We start from the raw sequence: 17,113 nt of genomic DNA, 5'->3' as shown, positions 1-17,113 counted from the left end.
TCACAAGACAAGGGCAGGACACTGCATCCATGCCCTCAGACCATGAACCTAGCAGCCTGGCTCCTGAGATCATAGAATTTGGACATTTACATCTCCCTCAGAGATGTATGGACATCCTCAGGGAAGCCAGAAAACCTAATACTCGCCACTGCTATTCTTGTAGAGGTAAGAACATCAACCCGGTTGACTGCTCTGCCACTAACATTATTCTGTACTTGACCCATTTACTGGATTCAGGTCTAGTGTTTAATTCCATTAAAGTCCACCTAGCGGCACTTTCTGCATACACCACTTCCCAACTTAGTGTCGTGGTGGAAGATACCAGTTATCAAGGCCTTCATGGAGGGGGTAAAGAGAATACACCCTCCGATAGCTAACCCAGCTCCCGGATGGGACTTAAACGTGGTACTTTCTAGACTCATGGGCACTCCTTTCGAACCCATGCACAAGGCAACTCTTAAATACCTCACTCTTAAGACTGCTTTCCTAATAGCTATCACCTCCATCAGGAGAGTAAGTGAACTACAGGCTCTTTCTGTACTAGGCCCCTTCGTAACAGTTCACAAGGATAAGGTGGTTCTACGCACACACCCAAGGTTTGCACCAAAATTCATCTCGAAATTTCATGTAAACCAGTCTATAGAACTACCAACGTTCTTTCAAAACCCTTCCAGCTTGGGAGAAAAAAGTAGATGTACGCAGAGCTGTCATGTTCTACATGGAAAGAACCAGAACACTGAGAAAGACTAATCAGTTCTTTGTCTCGGTGGCAGCAGGAAGAGAAGGAGATGCAGTTTCTAAATCCACTATATCTAGATGGATTGTACAATGCATCACTCTCTGTTACACTCTTGCTAAGAGAGAACTACCCTTCAAGCCAAGAGCACATTCCACTCGAGGCACTGGGGCTTCCATAGCATTCATTGCAAATGTTCCCCTTGAGTCCATCTGCAAAGCGGCTACCTGGAGTTCTGTGCACACCTTTACAAAACACTACTGTCTAGATGCACACTCTAGATCTGACTCCCAGGTGGGAAAGGCAGTATTAAGACATCTTTTCTCTACTGTTCCTTCTCATAACCCACCGCCAACTCCGGGTACTGCTCGCTAGTCTATGCACAGCATGTGATTCTAAGCAGATTAACAAACATCAGAAGACAATGCATTACTTACCGTAAAAGCATTTCTGATGGTTGTATCTGCTTAGATTCACATGCGCCCGCCCTTCCTCCCCGCTCGGATGGAAGGAACATAGACATCCTTTCCTATATTTCTCTCTTTTCTGTACTCACTCACGTCTAGAAGGCTCCCTCAGGGCAGAAAAATACAAACAGAGGGACCTCGACGCGTGAGGGATTGTGGGTACAACGCACGTCACTATAGGGATAGTGTTACAGACACGCCTTGTCGACGTCCCCTTTTCGACTACGAAAAACAAAATGCAATACTCCGCAGTGACCACTGGATGTCGGACCTATGCACAGCATGTGAATCTAAGCAGATACAACCATCAGAAATGCTTTTACGGTAAGTAATGCATTGTCATACACAGACAGATAATAATAAGAAAGTAGCAACTAATACTAACATTAAATCGAAACTTAGGATTCAGCTCAACAAGAGCAATAAAGTAGGTGAGTAAACTAAACTTTTCTTATGCTAAACCTATTCCAGCACCATTACAATATTGTGTTTCAAAGAGGAAAAAGTCAGATCAGAACATACTTTGTAAGTAGTAAGAGTTAGATTCTCCCAGAGGGATGCAGGCTGTCTTTTTTTCCCAGCAATAATGGTCTTCAGCAATTTAAAACCTGTAAGGGAACAAGCTCTGCCAAGGCCAATAGGTTCAGAAGGGGTCCTTTAGGGAGCCAGGACAGCCAAAGTCAATGGGCCATTTCAAAGTTCTGATGCTCTCTTCTTAGAAAAGGTTTTAGAAATAGTCTGTAGTTCAGTAGAAAATCACAGAAGCTCAAGAGGAGCCACCTTGAGGGATCACAAGCTGGGAGGCCAGTGCAGGTGAGTTGAGGGCAACTCAAACAGGTTTCAAATGGTACGCCCCCAAGCTAGGAAGCGCCACAAATGGCAAAAGGTGGGTGTACCCCAAGCCCCACAGTACCTGTGAATTGAACAATTGGATCCAGATGGATGCATTCCTGTTGCAGTGCAGCAGACCCTTGTTCCTGGTCCTTGGTTGTGGTGTCGAAAGGGAGGATACCTGGCGGGCTACTGTGGCAGCACTCGAGAGAGAGGGACTCTGCATCAATGGATTCTCCTGGGTTCTGCTGCCTTTTGTGGTTTTGGCGCCATTTTTCTCTCTCGGCACTAAAGAAGAACAAACAGCTCTGTTAGAAGTTACTTGATCCCTTGGTCCTGGACTCTGGTGGGGGGACTCTGGATTATGATTTCCTGCTTATGTAGGGTCCTCTGGATTTTGGAAAAATGGTCACTGTTGCGTGCTGTATTGCAGCAAAGAAATCAATCTGCAGATACATGGAACAGAGGTAATAAAAAAGAAACCAGTGCCACCAGCCATTGAAGTTGGTGTAAGAAGAGGCTTGTGGTTTGAGTTTGGCCAGATCTGTGAAAAGATTTTGGAGGAGAAGGTTCATATGGATTTTAAGACAATAGTGTTGGGTAGTGAGGATTTGTTGGATGACCTGACTACTTCTTGGAAGAAATGGATCTTTCGAGGGGCAATGGTGGGGGAGAAACTAATTTTGAGACATTGGAAAGCATCTACCCCTATTACTATTGAGGAGTGGATGTCGGAGATGCCCTCTCTAGCGGATATGGAGAAGGTGCTGTATTGGAGAGATAAGAAAAGGGCATTATTTAACAAGATTTGGGGTACATTTCTTTTACTATATTAGATCAGTTTATTGATTGATTTGTGACTCCTGGGGGGTTTTCTGTTTTCTGGTGTATATAGTTCTGTTGGCTTTATGATTATCACATGATGTTATATTATGTACATGCTGTTTCTCTGTTATGAAATTTTTGAAAATGAATTTTATTTTTAAAAAAAGTTGTTGTAAGAAAAGGTTACATGAGAAGTGGGATAATGAGTTACTATGTAACCCCCCCCCCCCCCCAGCACTCCACATAGGGTGGTGTGTGTGCTGGACCCACAAAAGAAAAGTTAAGTAAGACAAGTCATCTTACTATTCTTGGGAACAGTTCACCCATGAAAATGTATTTAAACATTAAGAGAAGTCCAAGGCACTTTTCGGTGACACTGCACAAAAGATGCTCTGCGTCACCATGCAAAAAGCAGATGCCTCTGGAGTTTACAAGACTCATTAAACCGTAAGAAACCAAAAATCAGTCATAAAGTGTGGGGGGGGTTATGGGGGGGAATCACACTCACTCAGGAGTAGAAATGAAAAAGCCCTGAGTCCAGCAAAAGAGCTTGGGTTCTCTAAGGTTAAAGGGAATTTGCACAGAAAGGAACATTCTCCCTAACAAGGAGCGCAAGCACACAGAGGAGGGAGCCGCGGAAGCGCACGCACGGATGAGGGGTGCATGGGGAACGAGCATGGAAGAGGGAAGCATGCGTGTGGAGGAAGGAGCGTTTGTGCGGAGCATCGGCATGTGCGCCAAAAGGGATCAGTGCGTGTGCGATAGATGCATGCATGCCGGATAGATGCATGCATGCCGAGTGGGAGCTCACAGGCGTGAAAGAGGAGCACATAGGCGGAAGAGTTGGGGGTGCACTCTGAGGGAGGGGGGCACATGCACTGGGAGGCATGGGTATGTGCGCAGCAGGAGGGAGGGGGCAGGCACAGGAACTAGACTCTGGGACAGTGGGTTTAGGGCTTCACCAGATCAGCACTGAAATCGATGCTGGTGAACTTCAGGGTTTGTCCTCGGTGGGCTGCACTTCTTCGTAGAGATCTTGACTCCAATGATGGTGTGTCGAATAACTGCAGGAGCCTCCTTTTAACCAAGAATTGGGCTGGTAGTGCCCAAGCCCACCAATGATAAGTTTCTGCACCATTCAAACAGTCAGTGGCTGTACCAACATGGATATCCACTGGCCATAAGATCTGCCCAGCAACAGACATTCAGACAACGGGAATGTGGACTGGGATTAGACCATACAGGCCCCCTCCTCTGGCCACACACAAACTTCTCCTTATCTTGTTAAAGCCACATCTTTCCCCGGGAAAGGCCTTACATGGAATGTCATTTCCTGCCCTGAGAAGGCAGGACAAAGAACAATGTGGCCAAAGAACAAGCGTAAAACATTGTGGCATGGTCATCATTGGGTGCTAGCCACTTTTAATAGCCAGTTGTGATATATGCCAAAGTACACAAGTAAAATGTGTCTAAAATGGTAAAAATATCACCACTGCCACCAGTCTGAGGCACATTGTAAAAGTAACAATATAAAAAGTTGTAACAATACAAAGTATTGTAACTGCACGGCAGAAATTCACAAAGCGAGAGGCACTAGTCCGTTTCCAATGAGCAAACTGACAAGGGAAGTAAAGCAGAATGACCCTACGTGGTCGTTCCGGGTCTTTCCCCAATTAGACTCCAGGTCAACAAAGTACAGTTGCCCGGATTCTAGATTTCACAACAAGATAAGTCTTCCTGGGAGCCAAAATGGCTACTACTCGTGCAGTCACCATCAAGAACTGATGCATCTGTCTGTATACTGACCTAGGGAGACTAAGTAGCTATAGGTTTCTGAAACCTGAAAGTGCCACCCCCAGCGAGATCTGAATGGAACTTGCTGAGGGAAAAGTCATGGCAGCATAAAGGCAACTCAAATGGTAGAGGAGGCTCACAAAAGTGAGTAAGAGAGGACAGACCTCCTTGGACAGATGGAGGGGTGTGGTTCCCCATATTAAGGCTTTGAAACCCTGCACTCTGGACAAAGTGGCACCTCAAATGCCTCAAGGAGAATTTAAAGCTAACCCATACTTTCAACTGCACTGACATGAGTGGGACCACATTACAGAAAGACATGGCATGCAGAGCAACAGTGCAACACCCATTACAGACCAGAACAATGACTGCTGGCTGCTCCACATTAGACCACAGCACCTGGAGGTCACCAGGGTACTCATGGGAAGGTGTTTAGGTTGGTATGTGGCAAAATAAAATTGTGTTCAACATTGTTAATATAGAGAAGATTTCCAATTATTGCTCTCCAACATTGAACTTAATACCACTTGTCAAAATACTTAATTTTATAAACGCAGGCTGGTGTGTTTTGATGCCAGTTGTCCATAGAATCTTGCAACTGGGTTTCAAACTGAATTACGACTGAGCCAGGGAAACAGTACAGCAAAATGCAGATGTTTTATAAGAACTTTATATTTGGAAAAGTTTGTTCAGATTTCTCTGCTCACACTGATGGTTTGTTTCCATTTCAGAGCTCAAACAAGGGAGACAAGAGTACAGGTAAGGTCAGCAACAAAATTACTTTTGGGGGGGGTTGGTGGGGGGAATCTTTTAAAAGCGGTGCAATCGTGGCACTGTTTTTCACTCCAGTCTGCCTCTAGCTAGCCCTTTCTCTTGGCAGTGAAGACCCCAAACTTTGTGGCTGGATTTTACCCCCAGCTCCTGCCTGTCTGGCTAGAGGTCCCAGTCCCCTAGACATGCCCGGCTAGATTCTGGCTGTTCTTGCCCCCTCTTGTCTATATGCGTGGCTGCAGTCTTCAGACTCCCACCCCCCTGGCTGGCTGGAGGCCTGAGATTCCTGCATTGCCTGCCCTTCTGGCTGGAAGCCCCAGACTCCTGTGCTGCCTACCCACCTGGCTGGCTGCAGTTCCCCGACTCCTAGCCCACTGGCTCCAGATTCCCCCTCTCTCCCCCTTCCTGGCTGTAGGCCCCGGGCCCTTGCTCCTCCTGCTTGGCTGCAGGCCCCGGGCCCTTGCTCCTCCTGCTTGGCTGCAGGCCCCGGGCCCTTTCTCCTCCTGCTTGGCTGCAGGCCCCAGCCCCTTGCCCCTCCTGCCTGGCTGCAGGCCCCGGCCCCTGGCTCCTCCTGCCTGACTGCAGGCCCCGGCCCTTGCTCCCTGTGCTTGGTTTCAGTCTTCAGCCCCTTGCTCCCCGGTCCTGGTTTCAGGCCCCACCCTCCGGCCCCTCCTGCCTGGCTCCAGCCATAACCTTCCGAGTTCAGGTACTGACACAGACTTCCCTGGGTTTTTTTCAGATAACAAAGGACACAAGGAGAAATTGGAGCTGGCTGCTACCTTCTCTTTCTTTGGAAACATCATGTCCATGGCCAGTGTCCAGCTGGCTGGAGGCAAGAGGGATGCGTTGTTGCTGAGTTTCAAGGATGCAAAGGTATCAGCTGTGATTGGTTCTGGCATAGAAGTGTATGTTATCTATGTGCTTCATGCTCCATAAGTCTTTGCTCCCTCGATGTGGTTTATTATTATTTTTTTACCCTAGTCCCCTTTATACCTTTTGGTTCCATATCAGTTGCTGAAAAACATTCAATTATTTTTTTAATTATTTTGGGGGGTAGTTCCCCACCCCTGGCCCCCCATCCACTACCTATTATGTTATTCCTGACACCCCCACCCTTTTTATATGCCCTTTGCCATCGCCCTAAGAAACAGTTTTCTTTCGGCAAACTTTGTCGTAAATACGGGTGTCGATTGAAAGGACGTACTACCATTCCTTTTATTAGATGTTGGACTGGATTTCTACACTCTGCTCTGGTGGACAGATGTGTTGGATGCCAACCTAGCTAGTGAACAGGAATAACTCTGGAAGCTGGAGCCAAACCAAGCAAGGTACCATGGAGAGTGGTCAAGGATAAGTTTCAGGAAGGGCTGAGCCTGGTCAAGGGTCCAGAGTGAGTCCTCAAAGCAAGTAATCAAGTATTACACTTAAGCAGATTGTTATACATATACAAATTTATGGCCAAGCAAACACTGTAGAAAGGACTATAAGCAAGTAATCCTATTGCACAACACTGACAATAAAATACAGCCCCTGTAGCCAGTGCAATAAAATCACAATCCCCCCTGCCCTTCACCACCCCACAGTACTGAAAGGGAAGGCAGTGGCTATCATCTACAGTGGCAGTCCACCATGATACAACCCTAAATTTAGAAAGTTCAACCCTAAATTGACTGGGGTCTTGTGCCCTAAATGTTCCCATAGTTTCCAGAAGTTTTGAGAGCTGGGAAAAAGTTAGGAGGAGGGTTTTGTGGATGCGAAAATTGTCCCAAAAAGAATGGGATTTCTTCTAGTGAATACAACTGGTTTTGGAGGGTTGGAGGGCTTTAGAGGCAACCAAAGCCAAACTATTGTAAAACTTTTCAAAAGCATTCAAAACTTTTACAGGTGACCAAGGGTTGCAGGTACCTATTGCTGCAACTCGCCACCTATTCTCCGGTTTATCTACAGACTTGACAGGTCGTGGGTCGTCGGAAGTCTGTTTTCCTGTCCTTGATTCCTGCCCCAGGAGCTGCGGGGTGCAGTAGATGAATGTAGGCCACACCACACCAGCGCAGCTCTGCTCCAAGCCCTTGACCAGACATCCGATTTCGATGCGTCGCCAATGCACATCGACCAGCATGGGCACAACTGTCACAGACAGTCGGCCTCCTATCGCAGGTCCCGTTGATGGTGGGATGGGGAAATTTCCTAGGAGGGATTTGTTTAGAGCAAGCTGAGAATCCCTAAAGTTCCGAGCCGAAAGATGGAACGATGCTGCCTCTGAAGTTGGTCAATCCACAGGATGGCTCCAGGAATGCCTCTGAAGACTCTGAATGTCTGGGCACAGAGCAGACGTCGAAAATGGTTGGTCCCACCACTCCAAGGGTCGATGTACCACTGAAGGCCTTCTAAAGCTCACCAGCCAGCCAGGCAGGGCTCCACTGGGACGGCAGCAAATATTGGTCGCCGGGCCTTCTTGGGTCCGGTCCATGGGTCTTCCGACATCTTCACTGCTGAGCAGGATACTTGACTGTGCAGGATCTCTGAGGTATGGATGCAGGTCTCCTCTCCTTATCCAGAAACTCGGGTGAGCGAATGCTCACTCGGTGGTAAATCTGACACACACACTCTCACTCACCCAGAAACAGGTAAAGTTGCCATTAACTTTATATAGTCGCTTTAAACCACAGACCCAGTAGACCCCATCTTCCATGGAGTATTGTAAAGGGTTAACTCCTATCCCTTTTTTCGTCTGTGCCTCTTGGAGCCTTTTTCGCTCCCTAAACATTAAGACTTGGCTGGTGGCAGCCTACCAAGCTGTAATTTTACCGCGATTAAATTATATAAACGTGGTATTGTTCCAGGCTAATATAGTAGCCTCGATAATAAACCCGCTTGACCAAATACATTTTATTTTGGTTCCGGCTGGGTTTATTCGCCATTTCTTTTGTTAGTCTCGTGTTTTTCTCTGCACGCCAAACCAGGTTTGGTTCCTTTGTTCGCCGTCTTTTCGCGGGCTTCTGCACAGAAGCCCTCCTTAAGGTGCCTGATAGTCTAGGGGGGCAGGATGTGAGGGAGGGATCTTCGGACCCCTGCCATGGGTTGCCTTAGTAAACCAAGTCGCACTCTTGTCTGATTGGCTAAGGGGACTGGCCTTGCCAGGCCAGCCACCCTGCTGTGTGATTGACAGCCAGGCTGTATGAATGGGGGAAACTGCATAAAAAGCAGGTCTCTGGGACTGAAAGAGCAGTGTCGCCACTGGAACAAAAGAACCAACGAGGAACTGGAAGAAGAGGACCCCTACAACAACTGAACCGCCCGGTGAAGCCCTGCTGCAGGTCCAAATCTCCAAATCCAACGACGGAGAACATCCTCCAGGAAACTTCTTCCCTTGAGCTGGTGGGACCAACCATTTCGCCCAAACTACAAGCGAGGACCGAGGACCCCTCCTCTGGTCGAATTGGCTGTACAGAGCTACAGTGGCCGGATAGCCAGGAAGGTCGGACCCTGCTTGGGTTTTAAGGAGCGCACCTTTTATTCGTTGTCTTGCTCTGCTGCTGTCTTCTTCCCTGGGTGGCGCAGGACCCTCCAGTCTTCCTACTTCTGATCAGTCCGACAGTAGCTTCAGGAACCGTGAGCCTGCAGGAACCGCCAGGAACGTCCACCTCAGCTACAGCTCCCTCTCCGTTTTAAGGTACTGTGCAAATCCGGTTGTCCATTTCGTTCAACCACGGATTTGAACTATCTTTTATACCAACCAACCAACCTCGTCCGGAATCTGTGCCACAATCTTTACCGCAAACTACCCTGAACTGTGTGATCTTGAGCAAAAGACTTTTGACCTATTGACTTTGGCCCTAAGCCTTTTCTAGCTGAGCTCCTCACTGTAGTCTCTCTGGTTCAAATTGCTCAGAGTACTTACCTGTTGGTGTTACCTAATTGCTAATAACTTTGTCTTTCCTTCCCTTTTAAATTGCTGGAGTGCCATGTTGCTCCTACTTCAATTGAGAGCTCAACTTGTCTGGAATTTAAGAGAAGTGGTGTGGTGTATTTATAATAATTTTCTTAACTTGCTTAGAAAGGTGAACTGTTATACAACTTATAAGTAAATAAATATATATTATTTTACTTAGAAACCTTGAGTCAGTGTTTGCCTGAATCATAGTAATTGCTGTCCTTTGTGTAACTATTTGATACTGCCCACTTACTCTTGAGCTAAGTCCGACTTCTCCGCTACTGCTACCACTACCACTACCACTATAACTGTGTTGTACAGGCTTGTTCCAAAGGTGAAATTGTACTGTCACTTGTAGTCATATATGCAGTACCCTTTGGGAACACTACACACAATTAAGACTGCCTAACAACATGTAATAAGTGCGGACAGTCTGAAGAACTAGTCAGTTCCCCTCAACAATGAGCAAAAGTACAGTGGTGTGAAGCTGAAGGCTTCACTTCACTGGAAAAAGTCAGGACAGAGTACAAAAGCAAAATGTTGCAATGTCCATAGAAATGGAGGGAAAGTTCTAAAAAGAGAGAACGACCCTAACACTAGAGGTCATATGTTCAATCTTTAGTGAGTCAGAAATCCTATAGACCTCTTTAGAGTTATCTTGACTTGCTTATTTATGTTATGTGGCCTTTATATAGCGCCCAATACTATTGGTATGGCCTCAAAGTGGCGTTTGGGGAACGCCAAAGAGGACAGAGGTATGAGGATTTTTAGAATGCGTGTGTGCATTTTAGCCAGTATGAAGGTGAGTAGGGGCGGCTAAGTGCCTGCAAACGACCTTTGGAGAACTGACTTCTGGATGGGTGCTATGATGGACTGTCTGGAGTGTATGCGATTCAAGGAGACTCTTAGGGAGAATTCTCAGAAATGTGCTAAATTCCTCACCTCTTTTGCTGAACTTTTGGGACTTTGTACTTTTGATTCTATGCGTTTTCTGTGTTTCTTTTGACTTTCGCGTCTGACAATCTCCATAGGCATCATCTTGACACACAGCACCTTCAGTGCAGTTGCAAAGGGAAGTTTCTTAGATTTCCCAAAGGTTTAAATACCATCTCATGGTGAAACTGTTTCCAAGAGCAGTGAAGTGAAATTGACTTTACTTATATTTTGTAGCTTTCTAGACCCAGCCCAAACTATCTTACAATAGGGTTTTTAGGCAGACTTGCATTCAGTACCCTCTGGGCCCACCACATAAAATTAGGACTACAGGTGTAAGCAAAAGCAACCTTTGGTATACGTCTGTATTACAGTTTGTGGTAGTGAGCTGAGTAGTCAGGCTTATCTCAAGAGGGAATGTGAGCAGTACAAGTGGTTACACAGAGGTCTTACAATCAGTGTGGTTCAAGTAGACACTTATACTGAAGGTTTCCTGGTAAAGCACTTATTAATTTATTACACAATCATTTAGAAAACATTCACTAGAAGGAGACCACTTAATATCATACACAAAAATAAACTTCAACACCAAACCAATATGTTTGAGTAAATTAGGCTCCCCTGAAATGGGAGCAAAATAGCATTTCAGTTACGTTAAATAGGAGTAAAAAGGAACAAGTTAGTAGAATAGATCACAAATACTTTCTTAGGCAGTGCAAATAGTTTCAGTTCACTAGAGGACTCGATTCAATTCAATAGGCATAGGCCAAAGTCAATGGACTAGTGTCTTGGATAGGAAAGAGCAGTTCTTGAAGTAAACGGTAAAGTGTTTGCCAAAGTTCTCAGAAGTAGTTTGTACGAAAAAGCTGATTGGGCCTGCAAGTTGGGAAAGTTTCACAGCAAGAGATACGTTCTCTCAATCGGGTTGGCACAGTACCTTAACATGAAGAACAAGAGGCAGCTCAAGGCGTTGGTTCCTGGCAGTTCCTGCAGATCTCACTGTTCCTGAACCTCAGTCGTGGGGACAAGAGGGAGAACGTCGGTGGACTCCTGCACTGCACAGGATCGTCAGAAAATGCGGACAAAATGGAGTTACGTCATTTCGAGTAGCTGTAGTCAAGCACAGAACCTGGTGTCTTCCCCCTGGTTAGTCCTAACCAGCTCCGAGAATGGTATCCAGGTGGCTTACAAGTTGATTTGGTCCCACCAATTCAAAGGCCTTGAAGGGGCTTCTCTGTCGAGATGAATTTGGCAATTTGGACCGGCAGCATGGCTTCATCAGGCAAACCAACCGCCCAGGAGGTGCAGCAGGCGTCTTTTCAAAGTTCTTCTTCGGATCCCTTTGTCCAGTGGTAGACTCTGCCTTCCAAGTAGAAAAGCCTTGCGTTTTATACAGGTTTCTCCCATTCATTCCAGCCTAGCTGTCAATCACACAGCAGGGTGGCTGTCTTTGTTTGCCTGGTGAAGCCCTGCTGCTGTGCTGAAGCTCCGAATTCGCCTCGACTAGAGTAGCCCTGCAAGGTCTCCCTTTTGAGTTGGTGGGACCAATCGACTCCAAAAGTAAGCCCGTTGGGACATCCTCTCAAAACTGGTTGTATTTCCACTGCTGCTGCTGGAACTTAAGTGCCAGGGAGTGGAACATCAGATTGTGTCCGTTGCTTTTAAGTCTGACCAGAGTGCTAAGAAGATCCACCGGACTTCCCTGATGCAGGACTGACCAAGCCTGAGCCACCTCAACAGAGTGCTGGACCCCAGAAGCAAGGGAAGTCTGAAGTGGTATCTGAGAACCGTCGTTTTGCTAGTTGCTGTCACGAGGAGCTGAAAGACTGAAGAGCCGCTGAATAGCAGTTTGCCCATTGCTATCGCTGACCTTCCCATTGCAGAGCAGGAGTCCGCAGACCTCCTGTCCACCCTCTTGTCCACGAGAGTTTTCTTCTGTCATTTGGCCATCCTGTTTTTTTAGCCTTCTTCCTGGCCTGCAAGGCTTGGAAAATCCTTATATGGACTTCCAGTGGCCGGGAAAGATGCTTTTGGCGGGCTACTGGAGGGCTGTGTGTGTTTGCTGGCAGGATGTGGACTGGGACTGTCTTGTCCCAATCCACAAACGGTTTCAATATGTCTGAGTGTTCCCGGCAGTGTTCCTGATTGAACCACTGCTGGGGGAGGGAGGGGGGCTAGTTCTGTTATTGGCTAGTGGAAGTTACGGGGCCGGTCCCATCATTCATGCACATTTATCTTTCTTTCCTTTTTACACATGGCATTGATTCGACGGTTCGATTAACTTCAATGATCAATGGACTATATATCCTTTCATGTTTAATTTTATTGTGCCATGTTACACTATTATACTCTGCAATGTTAATCAATTTGCCATATACTGTTGGAAAATTTTGGGACTATTAATTTATATGCCACCCTAATGCTTACTGTATGGTCTTTGGTTCTGTCTCATGTCCATTTGTTGCTCATCCTAACACCTTGATTGTCAAAAATGTACAAAATATGTTCATAATTTTGCAGCCTTGGAAGAAGAGCTCTTGCTCGAAACACGTGTCGGCTGTTTGAATTGCATTAAACTACGCCCAACTGACCACTTTATTTTTTTGGTTGTGTGCGCAATTCTTGGGAGCAAAACAACCCTCCTCATAAGTTACAGCTCTTACCTGGCTTTTGGCATGAGAGGACCCCTGCACCCACTCTGGAGAGATCCTGTAGAACCCTGAAGGAGCCAAGACTCCTGTCCAGCAGCGAGACCCGTGAAGGGACCATAGACCCGTCTGAAGGAGGCCTGGCGACCAACTTCTGGTGGTATCCTGGAAGAGCCCTATCTTACTGTCTATCTTCAGCAGTCCTGCGAGCGAGCTGCGTCCCGTGGAGCGAACATGCATTCCTGACGTCTGCTCGGTACCCTGCAAAGAAGAGCCTTAGGGAGTGCCCTGGGACTACCTTGAGGCTTTTTCAGCTCTGAGCTTCTGCTGCTGACGTCGCCCTTCCACTTTGAGGCCTGGAACTGGGGCGATCCATTTTCGGAGTGCTAGCATCAATGGATACGAGATAGGAGGGAAAGTCTGACTGAGACAAGTGAGTCCCTTTGCGCCGCCGTGCTGCGATGACAACAGCTTACCCCGTCCAGTCCTGAGAGGGATCCTGCATCATGTTTTTCTGCATTCTGCATTCTGCCACCGAGAGTCCTTGCACCAGCCAAAGACATAGACCGGAGATCTGCTCGAACCTGCAACGCTGCAAATCGAGGACTATGGCTGACGGCGGAAAGAGCGAGACCTGACCTTCTTCCATTGACCTGACAAGTTCCGTGAACAACCGTATGGGGGCTGAGTTAGTGGTTCTTAACTACCGCTAAACTCTTCTGTAAAAAGTTTACAATACTTTGGCTTTGCCATTGCTTGCTCGTGCACCGGAGTGGTCCCCTGGCGCTCTGGCGGCTCTGAAAAAAGGGAGGGGGGGGGGGTCAGTTAGTGGGAATGAGCAGGAAAAGTGCAAGAGAGCAGTGATGTGCTGTTGGCAGCCTCAGCCCGGTGGGTCCGTTGGCTGAGCTTGGAGTAAATTTCCGGTTGGTAGTCGTCGTGTGCTGTTGTGAAAGTCTATGTGCAGTATGTTTTGTTGTTGCAGTGTAGTGAAGTTTGTGCGTCTTGCTGCGTTTAAGGCTTGTGGTTGTGTTTGGTTCGAGTTTGGGAGGTGTATGCAGAGGAGTGAATTGTTAGTAGGGTGGTTATTGATTCATGATTGCACGCTTGGTCCAGGCTTGGCAAAAGAGTTGTATATCAATCGTCGAATTACATTTCTATCTAGGTGTAACGCAGGCTAGTTTGAATATTACATCTAAGTGTGGTACATGCCAACATTCACAATTCCATCCAGATGTGGCGCATGCTAAGCTTAGGAATTCCATCTATGTGTGCACATGCTAAAATTCGCAATTCTATCTAGATGCAATGCATGCTAACGATTATTACACCTGTATAAGGTGACATAGGCTGATCTTGACCATTCTCTATAGGTTAGTTAACATTGGCACTAGTTAACATTGGCTTTGCGGACCTATCAATGATATATAGAGTGGTATATAACAGTATGTTAGTGCATAGTGCAGTGCAACATTTATAGTCCAGCATGGAGTGTATTTCGGTCGGTGTTCACTAATCTCTCCAGTATGCATGTTGTAATTCTATGGCATTCAACGTTATGGTAAGGTATAGTGACGAGGGCTTTCTGGGGTAGAGTGATTGCTCTGTCCCCCACCCCTGCCACACTTACAGTTCTGTTGGGGTCTGTTGGCTGCTGGCTTCCTTTGCTTCCCCTGCGGACACCGGCAGACACATCTTGGAGCCGCCAGTGCAAGAGGCGCCCTTTGCCTTGGGGTCCTTAGCCGAAGGGCTGCCAGGCAGAGGGCTGCCATGGTTGGTTCAATTAAGACCAGACAGTCAGCCAATCACAGGGGAGGGAGGTCTGGGAGGCGGGCAGAGGGAGGGGGGGGAGGGGAAGCCCCAGAGAACAGGAAAGGGATCCATGCGAGGGGGTCTAGGGCTGCATGGCCACGAGGTGGCAAGAGTGGAATGGGGGTTCCCTGCAGCTCACCTGGGGTCGCCTTGCTGTCGATGGCCTTCTCCCACAGTGAAGCTGCAGGCCCCAGACACAGTGCAAGGCCCGATTGGCCAATCACAGGGGTGGGAGGTCCGGGAGGCGGGCAGAGGGAGGGGAAGGGGAAGGCGCAGAGAACGGGAAAGGGATCCATATGAGGGGGTCTGGGGCTGCATGGCCACGAGGTGGCAAGAGTGGAATGGGGGGTCTAGTGCATAAACTAATCTACTTTTACAGGGGTTTGATCTGTATTATGCCCTATTCTTGTTACTGATGTGTAGTCTATTATTAGCGTTGTGTGATACTTCTACCTGTTAGTCATTTTTCATAGTGTTGTTTGGGCATAAATACACAATTGTGTGTTAGGCAAGAATGTATGCAGTACCATTTGGGTGCACTACAACAACCTTGACCTCCTGGCAATAGGAACCCAACCTTTGGTACAAGTCTGAACTACACAGGTTGGTAGCGTGATGAGCAGCCAGGCTCATCTCCAGAGGGGTCAATGTGAGCTGTAATGTTGTGATGCAGGGTTTCACAGTAACAGTTATTCAAATAAACACTTACACTCACGGTTTCTTGATAAAACAATTATTAATTTATTTCACAGTCAGTTGTATAAGCCTTCTTCAGAAGGGAGCAAAATATATATATTTCTGAGGCTTGTGGAATCTGCTTAGATCACATGCTGTGCATAGGCCGACATCTAGTGGAAGCTGCGGAGTATTACAGTTTGTTTTTCGAAACTCGAAAATGGGCGTCGACACAGGCGTGCCAGTAATACTATCCCTAGTGTGACGTCCACTGTACCCAAGATCCCTCACGCGTCTAGGATCCTCAGATTGTTTTTTTCCGCCATACTGGTCGGAAGCATCTTGCGGAGTCCCCTGGCCTTAGCCATACTTTTGCTAATAATTGAAAATTATAATTCTTTGACATCCTTCCCCACCCCAACGTCGACCCTCGACGACGGCTGGAGAAGACATCGACCGTCGGCTGCCGCACGACGGATCTGGGCCTCGGAAGGCCGCTGACCTCGGCCCGGGCCTGGTAGGCCGCTGGCCTCGGCCCTGCAAGTAGGGAGAGTGGGGGGTGGTACATACTCTTCACTCTTGATATATAAGTACACCTTATCTTATATATTTCATACACTTACCAGCCCGCTGCATTTAGGTGCGTATGGAGGGTACCCCTTTCCAATTCTGCCCCAAGTGCAACCGCAAATACCCTTGGGTCGACAGGCACGCCACGTGCAATCTCTGCTTGCCGAGGGACCACCCCGAAGCGAACTGCAGAGCGTGTAGTAGGTTTAAACCTAAGACACTTAAGGACCGTTCGACTAAGCGTTGGGCCCACCACGCCAGGCAGGCGGCCATGGCAGCGGAGGGCGCCTTCAGCGATGGCAGCGACGCCGTACTTTCGGACGGCGAGGGCATTACGGCGTCGAAAGACAGCCGAGCGCAGGTCCCCGACCTCGGAAGGTCGTCCGGCAGGGCGGCTATGGGGAAGACCCCCGGCGACGCAAGCGCTACACACCCTACACACACTAAGCACACTAAGTCCAACCGAACCTCGACGACGTCGACTTCTCGGAAAGAGGCACAGATAGAACGGTCCGACTCGGTGTCCTCTGGGCGCTCTCGATTGAGATCGCCTCATGACGCAAGGCAATCATCCACTCTTGCCAAGAGTGCCTCGCTCCCTAGACTAACGGAAGTTCGATCGTCGGAGGACGAAGACGACTTCCACCCCCAGGCCGCGCTCCAAGAGACGGAGCCCGTAGTTAACACCAGCGAGGCCCCACGCTCGAAAAACACAGATACCTCTCCCGATCCTCGACGCCAGGTGTCGAAAGTCTCCTCCAAGGGACAGGGAAAACATTTTTCCACGCACGGGGAGGGGGGGAAACAGCGGAAAGCACATTCTTCCACTCCTGTACGACCATCCTTCCCCCATAAGCAAACAGATAAATACAAGTCTACTGAGGAATCAACTTCCAGCAAGGGTACCCTTGATAAGTCCCCTAAATTGCCTACTAAAGTCATACCCTGTTCCAAAGAATGGTCCAGTGAAGACATAGACGGGGTCATGTCAAGGATGTCTTCCTTGGCTGATTTCTACGACAAGAATCCAGAGCATTTCCTCTCGTATGACCCTCACGGGGCCACACCCTCAGGTTCCACTGATCCTATCCCCCTAAGTAAAAAGCCCCGGTTCGAAAGA

General features: G+C 47.8%; 1 protein-coding gene across 4 annotated transcripts in view; it reads left to right on the top strand.

Moving 5' to 3' along the window:
- The window catches only part of CPSF1 (cleavage and polyadenylation specific factor 1), a 777,662-nt gene that overhangs the window by 93,486 nt on the left and 667,063 nt on the right, over positions 1–17,113 (top strand). For all 4 annotated transcript variants that reach the window (XM_069621953.1, XM_069621950.1, XM_069621951.1 and 1 more), the window contains exons 3-4: positions 5,385–5,412; positions 6,164–6,297. In XM_069621953.1, coding sequence (XP_069478054.1) covers positions 5,385–5,412; positions 6,164–6,297 — 162 coding nt within the window. The remainder of the gene's footprint in view (positions 1–5,384; positions 5,413–6,163; positions 6,298–17,113) is intronic.

This window comes from Ambystoma mexicanum, chromosome 5q (genome assembly GCF_040938575.1).
Source record: "Ambystoma mexicanum isolate Mex_15411 chromosome 5q, UKY_AmexF1_1, whole genome shotgun sequence".
Taxonomy (NCBI): Eukaryota; Metazoa; Chordata; class Amphibia; order Caudata; family Ambystomatidae; genus Ambystoma; species Ambystoma mexicanum.
The sequence above is the reverse complement of the archived record's forward strand: the minus strand, read 5'-3'. Positions and strand labels throughout refer to the sequence as shown.